At 40.1% G+C, this 16973-nt stretch overlaps 1 protein-coding gene across 13 annotated transcripts in view; it reads right to left on the bottom strand.

The window, feature by feature from the left end:
- Nucleotides 1-16973, bottom strand: part of C2CD3 (C2 domain containing 3 centriole elongation regulator) — a 147695-nt gene that overhangs the window by 34840 nt on the left and 95882 nt on the right. For all 13 annotated transcript variants that reach the window (XM_013064298.2, XM_045071359.1, XM_004768069.3 and 10 more), the window contains 4 exons: nt 11029-11167; nt 8428-8492; nt 4028-4233; nt 1750-1871 (listed from right to left, as the gene is read on the bottom strand). In XM_013064298.2, coding sequence (XP_012919752.1) covers nt 1750-1871; nt 4028-4233; nt 8428-8492; nt 11029-11167 — 532 coding nt within the window. The remainder of the gene's footprint in view (nt 1-1749; nt 1872-4027; nt 4234-8427; nt 8493-11028; nt 11168-16973) is intronic.

Here is a 16973-nt window from a genome sequence, read left to right on the forward strand (position 1 = left end):
GGCTCAGGTCATGATCCCAGGGTCCTGGGATTGAGCCCCACTTCGGGGTCCCTGCTCAGCAGGAAGCCTGTTTCTTCCTCTCCCACTCCCTCTGCTTGTGTTCCCTCTCTCACTGTCTCTCTCTCTGTCAAAAAAAGAAATAAAATCATTAAAAATAAATAAATAAATACATACATAAGTAAACAAATAAATTTAAAAAATCCCACCATGTATGAGGGTTCTGGTTTCTCCACATTCTCCCAACACTTGTGATATTTGTCTTTTTGATTAGTTATTGTAGTGGGTGTGAAGTGGTATCCCATTATGGCTTTCATTTACATTCTCCTGATGGTTAATGATTTTTTAAAAAATATTTTATTTATTTATTTGAGAGAGAGACAGTAAGGGAGAGTATGAGCGAGGAGAAGGTCAGAGAGAGAAGCAGACTCCCCGTGGAGCTGGGAGCCCGATGTGGGACTTGATCCTGGGACTCCAGGATCATGACCTGAGCTGAAAGCAGTTGCTTAACCAACTGAGCCACCCAGGCACCCTGGTTAATGATGTTAAATATCTTTTCATGTGCTTACTGATAATTTGTGTATCTTCTTTGGATGTTTTCAGATATTCTTTGGATGTCTATTCAGATCATTTGTCTTTTTTTTTTAAAGATTTTATTTATTTATTTATTTATTTTAAAGATTTTATTTATTTATTTGACAGAGAGAGATCACAAGTAGGCAGAGAGGCAGGCAGAGAGAGAGAGGAGAAAGCAGGCTCCCTGCTGAGCAGAGAGCCTGATGTGGGACTCGATCCCAGGACCCTGAGATCATGACCTGAGCCGAAGGCAGCGGCTTAACTCACTGAGCCACCCAGGTGCCCAAGATTTTATTTATTTAAGGGAGACAGAGCGAGAGTAAGCAAGCATGAGCACAGGGCGGTGGGGAGGAAAGGGAGAAGCAGGCTCCCTACTGAGCAGGGAGCCCAACTGGGGCTTGATCCCAGGACCCTGGGATCATGACCACAGCTGGAGGCAGAGGCTTAACCCACTGAGCCACCCAGGCGCCCCTTTTGGTCCATGCTTACTTGGGTTATTTGCTTTTTATTATTGAATTATAGGAATTTTATATATATATATATATATATATATATATATATATGAATTCTTTATATATTCTGGATATGTCTCGTCATATCTATAGGTTGTCTTTTTATTTTCTTAATTGTGGCATGAAAGTTTTTAATCTTATAATCCAATTTACTTTTTTTTTTGTTGCTTCTGCTTTTTGTCTCTTATGTAAGGAATCATTTACGTAATCTAAGGTCATGAAGATTTACTCCTGTTTTCTTCCTTTGAGAGAATGGAATATGCTCTAGCTCGGTCATCCATATGCATGTCTATGGTTGACGAGGTGAAGCATCTGGATGGGCCAGTTGCTCTTCATAAAATATCCTGGTTCCTACGTTTGGAAAGGGAAAGATTTCAGATAGCTGATGATTGATTTCAAGAATAAACGTTAAACGTTAAAGGCCTCTAAGGAAAAGAGAACCGCATCCTTTCCACTGAAGCTACCCTTCAGATAGCAGTAAAAGTTCAAGTTTCCATCTTATGAAAAAAAAATTTGCTTTCATAGGATCCCGGAGTTCCCAGCAGTTGTGACAGAACAAAGCTATTTCCCTGTCTCTATTTTCTTCCTCTAATAAAGTAAAGAGAGATGACAAACTAGTTAGCAGACTTTCAACTCTATTTCTTCCCATCAAAAATTCACTCACCTCTCAGGAGAGGAGAAATCAAGTTCCTTTGATGACGTGTGAGCAAATTGTTCTGGGGTCCATCTTGCAATGCTGCTGAGGAATGCAGAGGCAGGGAAGGAAAAGGGGCGATATACTGGGTTCTGTAGAAACAATGAGAAAAATGGTGTGCCTGTCACCACAAATCCTTTTGGAACAAAGAAGTACAAATAAGTTTGTAAATTTGTGTTTAAAAAATTTATTGTATGTAGATAAATATAATTTGCTGAGTACTTTCTATGTGTTGGATGATGTACTAAGCAATTTACATGCATTTTCTTATTTGAACTTCACAATAATATTACAAGATAGGTACTATTATTCCCATTTTATATACCATGCTATCAGATTAGTTTTTAGTTGCTTTATTTGTATTTATGCTTGGCTCTTCCAGCTAGTTTGTAAATTCCTGACTGGATATCATTTTACCTTACATGTCAAGTGGTATTTCTTACCTCATGACTACAAGGCTAACGTGAAGAAAAGACCTTCTTATACAGTGACTGTTTAACTCTTTGTCACTTTCTCACGCAGTCATGCATGAGAGAGATGCCCACCCTGCTAGAACCTGGGCCAGGCATGCATGATAACAGAGATGAAAAAAAAAACAAAACACCCTAGAATCTTTGTCTTGATAGAGCTCCCTCATCTGGGACAGTCTGGAAAATTCTTTTATAGTTAACTCCCTGAGTGTTCTTACTATCACTGATTCCCCTCTTTCCATTCCCTCTCTTTTTATTTTTTCTATAAGACAGAACAGTGATTTTATTTGACAGTTAAAAAATATTTATTTTTAAAAGATTTTATTTATTTGCCAGAGAGAGAGCGCGAGCACAAACAGAGAGAGCAACAGGCAGAAGGGGAAGGAGGCTTTCCACTGAGCAAGAAGCTTGATGCAGAATTTGATCCTAGGACTCCAGGATCATGACCTGAGCTGAAGGCAGATGCTTAACTGATGGAGCCACTCAGCCATCCCAAAACGTTTTACTTAAATTCAATTAATTTAACGTATAATGTATTACTGGTTTCAGAAGAAGAGGTCAGTGATTCATCAGTTTATATAATACCCAGTGCTCATTATATCACGTGCCCTCCTTAATGTCCATCATCCATTTTCCCATCTCCCCACTCCCTTCCCCTCCAGCAACCCTCAATTTGTTTCCTATGATTAAGAGTCTCTTATAGTTTGTCTCCCTCTCTGGTTTCATCTTATATTTTTTTCCTCATTGTTTTGTTAGAACAATGATTTTAGGGACGCCTGGGTGGCTCAGTCAGTGAAGCATGATCTGCCTTCGGCTCAGATCACGATTCCAGGGTCCTGGGACTGAGTCCAGCATCAGGCTCCTTGCTCAGCAGGGAGCCTCCTTCTCTCTCTGCCTCCGCTGCTCCCCCTGCTTGTGTGCTTTCTCTCTCTCTCTCGGAAAAAGAAATAAAACCTTAAAAGAAAGAAATAACAAGGATTTTAATGTAATAGAGTTTTTAAAGAGTTTAACCAATGTGGTTTCAAACTCCATGCTGCAATTAATCTTATTTTATTAAAAAATTAAGATACAGCCATTTGTGACAACACGGATGGACCCAGAGGGTATGATGCTATGTGAAGTAAGAGAGAAAGACAAATACCCTATGATTTCACTTTTATGTGGAGTCTAAAAAACAAAACAAATTAATTAAGAAAAAAGCAGAAACAGACCCATAGATACAGAGAACAGACTGATGGTTGCTAGAGGGGAGGGGGATGGGCAAAATCAGTGAAATAGGTAGGAGATACAGGCTTCCAGTTATGGAATGAATAAGTCACGGGAATAAAAGGCACATCACAGAGAATGCAGGCAATGGTACTGTAATAGCATTGTATGATGACAGATGGTGGCTGCACTTGTGAGCATGACATATAAACTTGTCTAATCACTGTGTTGTACACCTGATACCAATGTAACCCTGTGTGTCAACTACACTCAAGTAGAAAATTTTTTTTCAATTGAGATACAGTCAGTGTATTATAAAGTTCATCTTTGAAATTGTTCAATTCAGTGGTTTTTAATATATTCAGAGTTGTACGTCTGTCACCCTTGTATAATTCCACTTTGTCACCACTGTGTAATTTTTATCATCCTAAACAGGTCATGAGGTCATTATGAGACACAAATACATAATGTGTTTTGTAAGCTGGAGAGCACCAAACACATGTAAAGGATCTTCTTACAGATTTGGCTCAGCAGAACGCTTACTGGTTAAGACCGTGAATCAGCATACATACCAGCAATCCTGGGGTCTCTACCCCACGTCTTGATTGTTTTTCTTCTTTGAAGTGCATCAAACTCTCCAGAGGGGAGACAGCAACTTTTATCTGCCCCTGACACTCTCCACTGAAGTCTGTGATGTTGTACCAGCCACAGACAAACTGGAAGCCAGAAAGAAGCGGGGAGAGGTCCACTGAGGCAAAGCCAATCACCCTCTCCTCATCTGTGGGGGAAAGACAAGAACTGGGTAGTGTGGCTGGGCAGGTCTTGCCACTGACATTAGAGGCTGCACACAGAGAAGCTGAAACAGGAGACTGTGGGGTGTGTGTGTAGGGGCTCAAGTGATTCCAAAATCAACACTGAAGACAGATAATGAGAATGAGAGAGACAGCCTGCTTTCACTACCATGAATTCCCTTTTTGTATGGCAGGGAAAAGCTAGCAGATTTGAGTTTTATTCTCTTGATATAGGCAATTGGAAAACAACCTTAAACAGCAGTTATATCTTTTCCCTACATTATCATGTCTCAGTGATTTTCCTCAGGGCAGTGGGTCTTGAAAGAAATCATTTGCAAGACCCATCACCCTTGGAATTATGAGGGATTTGCATTTTCCCATTCACATTTGTCTGTATTTTTCAAATTTTCTGTAACGTACATATGTATTATATTTAATTAAGAACAAAAGTGATACAAATCACAAAAGAAAGACAAAGAACCCTCTGGAAAACCAGTACATGGTGCAAAATAAGAGCTGGGACTCAGGTTTGTAATAGGGCTGCCCTTAGTGAGTAAGAAGACCCCTTGTTGACTGGATAAGCAACCATGCAATGGCCTTTGTTCTCAGACTCATTGCTTCTTGTTCCTCACTTCTGATATGGAAGTAGCTGGAGAAGAACAGGCTCCTCTCCTTCCACAAGTTCTTTATTGTATGGGCTATAATCCCTATAATGAATATCAAAGGCTGACTACCAAACGCGGACACCATTCTCAGTTTTCAATTTGCTCAGTAAGTCAAGGAATGTAAATTTCTAAGAGGAGTGGTCATTAGTTTTCCCAGTTTCTTGTACATTCCGCTGGTGACACTGAACTCATTACACACTAACATTTGTTTGGACAGTTTTCTCTTCTTTAGCCTAGGACCTACCTAAAAGCTAAGACCAAATATCATTCGCTTTATGTTTCCTACACTCTTCATTCCGGCATAAATCTTCCCCCATCACAAGGAAGTTGATAAACAACCACTGAGAACACAAATGAACTGCCAATGTAGAGTGGGACAAGGAAGCAGTGCACCACAACAGCTAATCTGAGTGTGGCTTTTTTTTTTTTTTTTTTTTAAAGATTTTATTTATTTATTTGACAGAGAGATCACAAGTCGGCAGAGAGTCAGGCAGAGAGAGAGAGAGAGAGAAGCAGGCTCCCGCTGAGCAAAGAGCCCGATGCGGGGCTCGATCCCAGGACACTGAGATCATGACCTGAGCCGAAGGCAGCGGCTTAATCCACTGAGCCACCCAGGCGCCCCCTGAGTGTGGCTTTGATTTGAAAACACATTACTTTAACACCCCAAACTTGTCTCATATACACAATGAGAAGAACTGAACCACATTTAAGATCCTCTTCAACTTGGACAGTCTTTTTAAGAGTCTATGAACGTTTGACACTGTGTTCCTCAGAGTAGAGTCAAGTAATTCTTACCTAATGGGAGTGAAGAATGATGGCTAGAACCATTAATTTGCACTCCAAAGATTTTTTTTTTATAGCTTTGCAAAGAAAAATAATCTTGTTTTATTTGGTTACCCACGCGTAACCTATTCTTGATAGACTGTAACTTTAGGTAACAGGTTGAGGGTTTTTCCTAACACTACATCTTAAACATACCTGAGGAGAAATCAGGCTAAGTTGATCACTGAGAAAAACAATAGCTTTGAAGAGCTCAGTTTAATATCATATTTAGTGGGACAACCCACCATTCTTTCTTTGCAGTTCTATGTTCTCATGATCTCAAACTTACTTCATACTTTCTTTACTTCAGACTCTTGTATTTGCTGTTGCCTCTGACTATACTCTGTCATGCCCCTTCATTTCTCAGCTGAAGTATGCTCCAGGAAGCCTTCTCTGACATCGTCAGTCTGAGTTAGATATTCCCTGCCTGTATTAGCCTAATCATACTGTCTTCTAATTGTTTATCTCCACAACACCCCCGACCCCACCAGCCGCCAGGGGACACAAGCTCCATGAGGGTAAAGACCATGTATGCCTTATTTTACCTTTGAATCCCTAGCACTTAAGCATAGTACCTATCACAGAGTAGGAACTCAAATATTTATTGAATATATTTATTGTTTGCATAGCTAAGGCTGTGTGGAAAGGCTGGAGTTAAGGGAAGAGTGGCATTTACCTCCACAGAGACAGAGTTAGGTAAGTATGGTCAATTGGGTCTAGGCATTTTCTCTATCTCCAATTACAACAGGGTTTTACAGGGTTCTCTAGTGGTCTTGGAAGATAGGGAATTTTGTTCTTCTCTATACCAAACAGCCCTAACACAGTACCTGACACATAGTAGGCATAATAAAAATAGCTCCATTTATTAAGCACCAATTATGTGCCAAACATAATCTCTAATCTTTATAAAAATCCTGAAGGGCAGGTACTATTGTCCCAATTTTATTATTAAGGAAACAATGGCTCAAAGAGGTAAAGTGTTTTGGCTTAGGTCATATAAATTGTGAATGGCAAAACCAAAATTTGAATCCAGGTCTGTATTAAGACCGAAGTTACTCTTTTTTTTGCCTTGTTATAGTAAGAGCTGAACTGAGGCAAACCCTAGTCTGCCTGACAATCTGTGGGGAGTACTTTAGAGAAAGAGAAGAATAGAATGCCAGGCAGAAGGGTGAATCCTAGTTAAATACAGCAGGAATTCCTTAGGTTGATTCAGAGAAAATGGATTTATGATCAGTTCTGCCACATTTACGACATTAGGTGGGGGTGGGGGACATGATAAGTGAATCCAAGGCAGGGGCATGGGACAAATCATCGAAATTGGATTCACAGCATGATTTCCAAACAGAAGCACTAGAGGAGAGACAGGTAAGTCTATTTCCTTTACACATTGACTACTCTCAGGTCTTTATTAGGTTCTGGGGTTAGCTGTGAAACTTACCACTGGCAAATAAAAACTGTAAGGCTATAGACTCAAAACAACTGAGGGTTTAGAAACTAGGCCCTAGTAAGAATGTTAAAGAAGCTAGGTTTATAGGAGGGATTTAACTAAGACAAAATTTTCTAATTACAGAAGCTGTGAGATAGCTGGATGTTCTCATTCACTCACTTTCCCCATCCAATGCTACCAGCATGGTGAAGTACAAATGGTGAAGGCTGTATAGCCAGTCAGAATTGGGTTCAAATCCTGGCTCCACTGATTAATAAGTATATGACCTTCTAATTTCTTTGGGCCTGAGCTGTTACATTTGTAACAATGAATGAATTAGGGGCACCTGGGTGGCTCAATGGGTTAAAGCCTCTGCCTTTGGTTCAGGTCATGATCTCGGGGTCCTGGGATCGAGCCCCATATCGGGCTCTCTGCTCAGTGGGGAGCCTGCTCCCCCCCCACCTACTTCTGCTCTCTCTCTCTCTGTCAAATAAATAAATAAAATCTTAAAAAAAGAATTAAAAAAATGAATGAATTATGTTTTTACACTGTAGGATTAGAAATGTTTGTAAAGCTCTCAGCACACTGTCATTCACTAATAAGAACAATAAAAACAGATGGTTTTATCAAGTATCAGACACTCATTTAATTCTCCCACTGAGGTAGGTACTATTATTCCTATTTTATAAATAAAGAAACTGAAGCAAAGAGAAATTGAGTCATTCACCCAAGGTCATATTACCTTGTATGGGGTAAGAACTGGTATCTGAATCCCAAAGTGTAGCTTTAGAGTCTGTGCTCTTGATGTTGGATTATGCCTATTAATAATGGTAGCTGAATAAAACTAGGTTCAAGGATCATGATACCAACACCTCTTAGAGGCTCTTGAAACAAGACTCTAGTTTTGTGTACAGCTTAAAAATGCTGGGGTCTTGGTTAATTAGCCAATAGAAGGTACAACATCATACAGGGGGTTGAAATCACTTATGTATAGTAGGGTGTACACTGTGACCGATGAGATATAATTGGAAAGGTGAAATGTACTTGGACTTCTGCACTAAGCAGAAAGTCAAACAAAATGACATGACTTCTAAGGATTTAAATTTCCTGGGAGAAATTCTGTGAGAATCCCTCTAACACATACATGCATCCCTGCATCACAAGTGCCATGGTTATGGTTTCACTTGGTTAAAAAAGGAAAGGATTGGAAACTGTCAACAGGATGTGAGCTTATTTTCAGACAGATATTCACAGAATAGAGTTCATACCTCCTTTATGCCAAACTTTGAAGACCAGAGTTTGTTGAGGGTCCAAAAGAAGCTCTTTTGATAGCCTATTAAGAAAAACATCCACCATAAATTAATGGTGTAGGAAGCATCTGCCATATGAAACTTAGATTTGAAGAGCATTTTGTAGTTTGCAAAGCACTTTCCTAACATTTTCATTTCAACTTCATGGTCATCTCCGAGGATATAGTTTTACTTTCACAGGTAAAATGAGGGATGGAAGCTCAGAGAGAAGTAACTTGCCAAGACTTGGAATCAGGCTCCCCTGATGTAGTACTTTCCCACCTGATGGTATCTGCCACATTCAAACTCTCTTTCTCAGGATGACAGGGAGTGTGGAGAGGGAAGAGGGAGTTCCTCAAGATGTAAGGAACAGTTTTACTGAAGCAGAGCCGGGATTCTTTTTATTTAATGTGGAAAACAGAATGGTAAAAAGGGAGAAGAGGGGAAAAACAACATCCACTGAGTGCCTACTGTGGGACAGGCACAGTGCCTAATATTTCATATATGTGTAATCTGCACAGAAGCCTAGACATTGGCATTATTATCCCTGCTTTACAGATGATAGAAGTGGGCTCAGAGAGGTGAAGTGACTTGCTCAAGGTCACATGAGAATCAGTAAGTGGCAGGGCTGGACTTAAAGCTTAGTTTGTTTAATTCTAAAAGCTACACTCTACAGAGGAAAGGCACCAAAATAAGAAAGTATCCATTTTCATATCAGAAAAGAAGTTGATATGCAGTTCAATAAACACCTCTAACACATTTTATTTAAAAAATGACTTATACCATTTTAAATTACAAAGATTTGGAAAGTTCCAGGTGCCATTGCTTTAGGAGGAAATCCAAGGAAAACTAAGAGATTTAATTTCCTTCCCTAGATAACCCTGAGGAACTGAAGAGAACCCACTTCAAGACAACAGGAGGCACTGTGATAAAATGAAATAAGTACTGTGTCAAAAATCTGAATTCTACTTGGTGTTCAGAATACCCACCTCTGCATTCCAGCTCTGCTATGATTACATGAGTGACCCTGGAGACTCAAACATTTTGAGCCCTGGCTTTCTTACCTGTTAAATGGGTTATTTTCTACCTATGAGGTAGAAAATAGGAGCATCAAATGAAATAATTTTGTGATAAAGCAATTGTAAACAGAACCTTTACTCATTTTTCTTCTCTTCTTTCCTCTGCTACCAACAGACTATGTAACCTCCCTGGTCTATAGTCTTAAGTTTGAAGTGAGGGGATAAAATTAGAAGACCGTCAATGTCCCTTTGTCAAGTTCAAAATGTTACACTCTGAATGAATAAATCACCTTCAATTAGAAGCTTAGCCCTCTAGCCTCCTCCCTTTTAAGGCAGATTTGATATTTTAGATCAAGTACCTGGCCATAATGGTGAGAACTTCTATCATTTCCAGTAATTCACCATAAATAGTACTGAGTTGCCACTGTAGTTCTAGCTCCTGACTCAGGTTGGCCTCTCAAATTTCAAAACACTGGACGTGTGAACAACTGCTGGGCTCAACTAGGTATGGAAACACTGTGAGAAAGCAGCAGATCAGACACCATGTGGTATGGCTAGTGTTGGTGGACAAGTGAGAAACCTTATAAAAGGTGATGCAGGATAAAGATAATGGTAAGTTGTTATACTAGAACTCACACTTTCAGTGACGATGAAACAGATGTAATGAAAAAAGGGAGGACAAGCACTGGGCCTGAATGTCAGCCCCTGACCTCTGAACTGCACTGCAGCATGACTGACAGGGCTCCACCTCCAATTCTTTGAGTCTTTCAAAGGACATCTAACATTTGTGGAGCACCTGCTTTGTACCATGAGGTCATTTTTCTAAATGTCACCTAATTTGGACCTCACAATAACCCTGTAAAAATTAACCCCACTTTGCAGATGAGGAATCTGAGGCTCAGAGATACAATTTCATTTGTTCACGCAGCTAGTAAATGAGATGGGATTGGAGGCCAGGTCTCTCTAAGAGCAAAGCCTAGGCTCTTTCCAATGCAGCAGAAATCTTTTTCAAGGAAGTACAATCCATAGCCTTTCCTGAAATTAGTTTGCTATTATCTTCTTCCCCCAAATAAATTGTATACATTCTTCAATACTCAGCTGAATTATCTTATTTAAAATAAAAAGCTTTCCCTGAACTTCTAGGTTAATCTAAATTATCTTTCTGAGGCACTAGAATCATTTTTTGCTACTTTTACAGCACTTGTCACATTCTAATGTATATTTTTCCAGGTAGACCATGAGTACTACAATTGTAGGGACTGTCTTAATCATCTTTAATTCCCAGTCTCTAGAACAGAGTGGGGTATCTAAGCGGTTTTCACTGAATAATTTTTGAGTTGTACTGAGCTCAAAAAGAGTTAAAAAAAATACCGCAGTAAGATCTTTAAACCACTACTAACTGTGAATTCATAAGCACCAGGATTAAATAACTGCTTGATAAGAAAAGCATTTTCCAGGTCTGCTTAATATTGTTCCCTTTGTTATATCCCTTGATCTGAGTTTGTCTCCTGGAACAAAAAGGAGATTCTGGAAGGCTGATGCGATATCATATAATACAAACCTTGACTGCTGTTGAAAATTCCAGATGGGGGAATCTGTGTTTTCAACCACGTGGGTGTAGATAGGAGATGGATCATCAGCCGTTGCAAAAGATACACAACAACTGGGTATCAATACTTTCCGTTCTGTCAAGGGACTCCCTGAAATAGAACACAATGGAATGACTGACTTTAGGGTGTCAGAAAGAACATGCTAGAAGCCTCCCATTATAAAGGTATAATTTCTAGCCTTATCCTACCTTTAGGTCTTTGCTTGAGCTATTATTCTCTGTATCTGAAGTGTTTCTAGTGTCCTTTCTGCTACTAAAACTGTCCTTTCAAGGCTCAGTTCATAAATATTCCCCAGTGAGGGATCACTCCTCTCATCTCTGTATACCTTGCGGGATGATGGAAAATACTGAATTGAGAAGAAAAAGTAGAACTGCAAAACGCCCTAGACTCAGGAGTCACACAATCAATGATCAGCTCTGCGGTGCATGTTTTGTGGGACTTCAGCAAGGCAGCTCTAGGCCACAGTAAGACAACCAGGTGATAGAGAGGTAAAGTGGCTTGCTCACTGCACATCTGACTAACTAGTGTCTGTAAGACCCAGCCAGGTTTCCTGAGTTTCCAGGGTTTTTCCATTGCAATAGGCCTAATTAACTATTTGGTTAAGAGCTCCCCTCTGGCCTGGAATGAATCCATGGTAACTTTTCCCTCAAGTGATGCCCAAATTTGCGTATTAACAAAAACTTAGTCCAGTTCCATTAAAGGAACATTAACTGACACTTTTCTCTGTGATACACACACATGCCCAGAGGAGTCAGGTTTGATTCCTGATTGGAGACAGACACACACAATTAAAATAAGAGAAAGCACAAGGGAGATTTGGGAACCCAAAGGGGCTCCTAACCATGCCTGAGCAGGTAAAAGAGAACCTCTAAAGACTGATGATACCATAGATAATTTGGGTTTTTACTAAGTATAACTTAGATTAACCTAAATAATTTTACCTCTTTGTTCCTCAGTGCCTTATTCGTAAGACAGGGCTGGAGACACTTGTCATGTCTAGTGTAAGAATACAACTCTAACAAGTACTCAAGGTGACTCATAAAGAAAGGGTCTTCAGAACTTTCTCTAACAAAAATATTCAAGAAGCTTTTATTTTCAGAACCAGGACCACAATGGGGATCACAGAAAGTTCAAAACTCCTTCAGATTTAAGCTCTGCTGAGGGCAAAACTCATTAATTCAGGACTGTTTGGAGATTTTCTGCATGCAACCTTGTATGCAAAATGATTTCCCCAAGAGCTTGGCAAATTATGGCTGACTCAGACAGTGTGGCATGAGTTGCCCTCAGCTACATGTTCTCAGATGATAAGAGTCAAAGAGAATCTGAGAGATGACTTGTATGAGCATCACATTTTATAGTTGCGGAGAAGGGAAATGGGTTTGCTCAGTCATAAAGCAAGTTCATGGCTTAGCTAAGGTCAGAACCCAGTCCACTGACTCCCATTCCAGAACTACTACTATCATATCATCATTTGGAAGGCACATTTCAGAGAGATGACACGCAGGTCTGTATTCTCAGGACCAAACAAAGGGCCTGAAAGACTATATGGATCTATCACTGAGGGTGGGAATCAGGGAGACAACAGAGACCTCTGAAAGTCAGATATCCACCCTGATAAGTGTTCGGCCCTGGATAACAGAAAGAGGCCAAAGAAAAAGTGATTTATAGATTTGTGATTTATAATTCATATTAGAGATTTTAGAGGTATTAAGTATCATATTCACAAACAAGAGGACATTATTTCCTGCATCAGGAAGATGAGGGTGTTGTGGCAGAGAAATAAACAGCACAGTTCCAAGAATACACAGCTAGTGGAGAGACACCTTTCTAGCCATTTTCAATGCAGACTAATATGTGATATGAAGGAGGAAAATTGTGTGGGAGTAGGGGTGGTGGTATGGGGGAGACTGGGGAACCTAGAATGAGGTTTTGTGCTGAGGTAGTCAGTGATGGTGACACCTTAGTGTCACCTTAGTCCATTCTCAAAAGATGAGTACGTTTGTTGAAAAGGAGAGAAAAAGGCATTCTAGGAAAAGAAAGGAGCAGATCAAAGGCTTAGTAAGAGAGAGAAAAGGGCTTTGGCAAAACGCAAATTGTGGAATTAAGATATGGTGAAAGATGAGGCTGAAAAGACTGATGAGGCCACATGGGAGGAACTCTGTGTGCTGTCACTGAGAGTGTAGGGGAAACAAAGCCAATAACAGTAAAGTATTTTCAGTTGAGAGAGATCGTTATTTGTGGACCAGAATATAACCTCAGGAGCAGAATTAAAAAGATATTGGAAGAGAATACTGGAAGCAGCAACCATTGAGAGGGCTATCCCATTTGTGCAAGTTTCTGAGGCTTGAGCAGGCAAGGTAGCACTAAGAATGGAGAAAAGGTGACAGAAATTTTGTGCAAGAGGCTGTGGTCCTATACCATGTATCTGGATACAGTGGAACTTGGTAAGTATTTGTTGAATAATCTATTAATCCCTGTGACATATCCCCTGTTAAATTCTCCATAAGCAACTCTCCTACAGGAGAGACAAAGTAGGAAACGAGAGGAGGTATTAAGGAGAAGGCAGCACTGGGCTGAGGCCTCAGGGTCATCCACTTCCTCATTTAACAAATATTTCCGGCTTATTATGTGTCAGATACAGTTCTAGGTGTTAAGAATTTAGTGTTAATAAATAAAACAATAATCCCTGTTTCTGTAGGACTCATATTCTTCTAGGAAGGGCAGAAAATAAACAAAACACATTATTAAAGGCTACAGACAAAAAGAAAGCAGGAAAGAGGGATAGAAAACGTTGGGGAGGAGCTAGAAATCTTAGATGGGTGGTCAGGGAAGGCCTTGTGAGACAAAGTCATTTCACTAAAGACATGCAAGATGTTAGGAATATTCCAAGCAGAGGAATATCAGATCCAAAGGTCCCAAGACAGGAGTCTGTTTGTATTTCAGAAAAAGCAAAGAGGAGCCAGCATGTTTGTAACAGGGTAATTGAGGGGAAGGGCAGGATGCCAGTTGGACCTTGGTAGCTGGGGAAAGGGAGAAAGGAATCCAGGCTAAGAAAGGTGTTGTGAGCAAAGGCCCAGGGAATGGCTTGTCGTTTGTGGTGGTAGGAAAGCAAAGGAAGCCACGCAGTACTGGAGGAAATCACCATTTTGCCATTCTTAGCCACTCTAAAATCATGTCAGTTAGTCTCAGTTGAGCCCTTGGTCGAGCTCAGCAATCTTCTTACCATGATTCTCACAGCTCTCTTGCAATGACCAGTCAAAGAGGATCAATTGCTATCGTGATCCCTGATGCCCTCTCTAAGCAAGCCCAGAACATACACTTTCCCACTTTAATACCTTTGTTTAAGTTGAAATATCCATCTGGAGTTTTATCTCCACCTTCCTGAAATCCTACTCATTCTAAAAGGTTCTCCTGATTTCTCAGACATCTCTCATCTCTCTGTTCTAAACTCTCCAAAGACTACATATTGTAGTGCCCTTTGGGCCTTCAGAACACTTTGCTTTATATATCCTTAACCGTGTGGCTGCTAACCTTCTCAATGGGGTAATCAGCTCTTGGAGGACAGAAGCCATGTGTCATTTGCTCCATCCTCTCTATATTTGGCATCGGCCCTGCAGAGATTTACCACTTGCAATGCAAGCCCAGGACTAGGTGTGCAATATATATACCCACTCTGGGCTAGAGTGACTGGTAAACACAGTGTAGACAGGATTAACTGGCAAACACAGCCATATTTCATACCTGAAAGGCAGAATGGTATACAGGAAAAGAGCACTGGCTTCAGATCCAGACATAGCTGGAATCAAATCCTGGCTTTCCAGAGCTTATTAACTGTGTAACTCATGTCACTTTACCTTTTTGAGCTTTATAAAATGGGCAGGTACTATAAACTAATCACACCATCATTGTACTTGTGGTAAGGATGAAATGAGATTTAATGCACAAAAATGAGAATAAAACTCGGTACAAGGAGATGCTCAATAAATTATTGTCGAATTACTTTGCCAAGTCATATTTTAAAAATATACTAAATGTTCTTCCCGTAAGAAGTCTGAAGAGAGCTCTGAAAATGGTTTGCTATATACTTGGCCCAGAAAAGCCTACAAAATCACATGAATTGGGAGGTTCAAATCTTCATGCTGACTTTAAAAACACAGGTGAAACTGCCCACGCCATCAAGGGTATGTATATCTGAAAAGCCACCAAGTATGTGAAGGATGTCACTGTGCAGAAGCAACACATGCCATCCTTCACTCCAATGGTGGAGTTGGTAGGTGTGCCCAGGCTAAACAGTGGGGTTGGACACAAGGTCAGTGGCCCAAGAAGAGTGCTGAAGTTTTACTGCATAGGCTTCAAAATGCAGAGTATTGCTGAACTTAAGAATTTAGATGTAGGGCACCTGGGTGGCTCAGTTGATTATGTGGCTGCCTTCAGCTCAGATCATAATCCCTGGGTCCTGGGATTGAGTCCCCCATCAGTCCCCCATTGCCAGCAGAGAGTCTGCTTCTCCTTCTCCCTTGCCCTTCCCTCTACCCCTACTTGTGCTCTCTCCCTCTCTGCCTCAAATAAATAACAAAATCTGACAAAAAAAAAAAAAAAAAAAAAAAAAAAAAAAAAAAAGAAGAAAGAAGAGAGCTTAGATGTAGACTCTCTGGTCATGGAGCACATCCAGTGAAAAAAGGCCCCAAGATGCCTCAGAGAACTGACAGGGCTCGTGGCTGGATGAACCCACACATGACTCTCCCTGCCACACGGAGAAGATCTTTACTGAAAAGAGCTGGTTGATTATAAACTGAAGAGGAAGTTGCACAGAAAAAAACGATATCCAGAAGAAATGAAGAAAGAAAAACTTATGGCCTGGGAGTAAATTCTGCAAAAAGTAAATGCAATGCAAATAAAAGTAAAAACAGAAAAAAAAAAGTAACTTGCTGTCTAATGGAAAAGTTACAAGAATATTTGCACTTTTGCAATATGGGGATTCCCCCTAAAATGGAATGTAAACCCTATCTTTGCTATTTTAAATTCTATTTTATGCAATAACAATGAAACAGAACAATCCTTGCAAAAAATAAAACTTTTTCTTGCTTTCCTTAAATTCATTCATCTATTGATTTTTCTCTTTTAAAAAATTCGTTTTGGGCACCTGGGTGGCTCAGTGGGTTAAAGCCTCTGTCTTCAGCTCAGGTCATGATCCCAGGGTCCTGGGATCGAGTCCCACATCAGGCTCTCTGCTCAGCAGGGAGCCTGATTCCCTTCCTCTCTACCTACTTGTGATCTCTGTCTGTCAAATAAATAAATAAAATCTTTTAAAAAATTTCACTTTTTATATATTATAGTTGTCAAAAATAGCCTGCTTTCGTGGGTCAATAAAAAAAATTATTTCCCAGTTTTGTGACTCATATGGGATCTCATTATCTCTAATACAGTACAGCAAGGGCTGTACTTGGGGAAGACTTTGTCTTGAGATAAACCATTTCAAGGTTTCGAAGATAATGAGAAGGATAAGAGAACCTCAGGGGTCATTATAGCAGCTTATACTCATGGGAATAATGCCCGTTGGTGGTGTGTACAGAGAGAAATGAAATGAAAGGTAAGCAACAGTTACCATGGCGTGAATTTTGTTTCTGTTCCAACATAGCACAGATTGAGAGAGGCCAACACAGAGATGATAGGAGCTAAGTATGGAGGCAAAACGAAAAGATGTATGTTGAAACCTGAGCTCACAGGGCTTTGATTATCTGGCTTACACAGCCATCACACATCTCAGAATTGTTAATTCCAACCATTTATAGATGAGAAATTCAAGACAGAGGGAGACAATAACTTACTCAAAGTCACACACATACAACTTACTGGCTGGGAATACATATTTGAGGGTATTTCTACTGGAATGTAA

This window comes from Mustela putorius, unplaced genomic scaffold, assembly GCF_011764305.1.
Source record: "Mustela putorius furo isolate JIRA1106 unplaced genomic scaffold, ASM1176430v1.1 tig00003987_pilon_pilon_pilon, whole genome shotgun sequence".
NCBI lineage: Eukaryota > Metazoa > Chordata > Mammalia > Carnivora > Mustelidae > Mustela > Mustela putorius.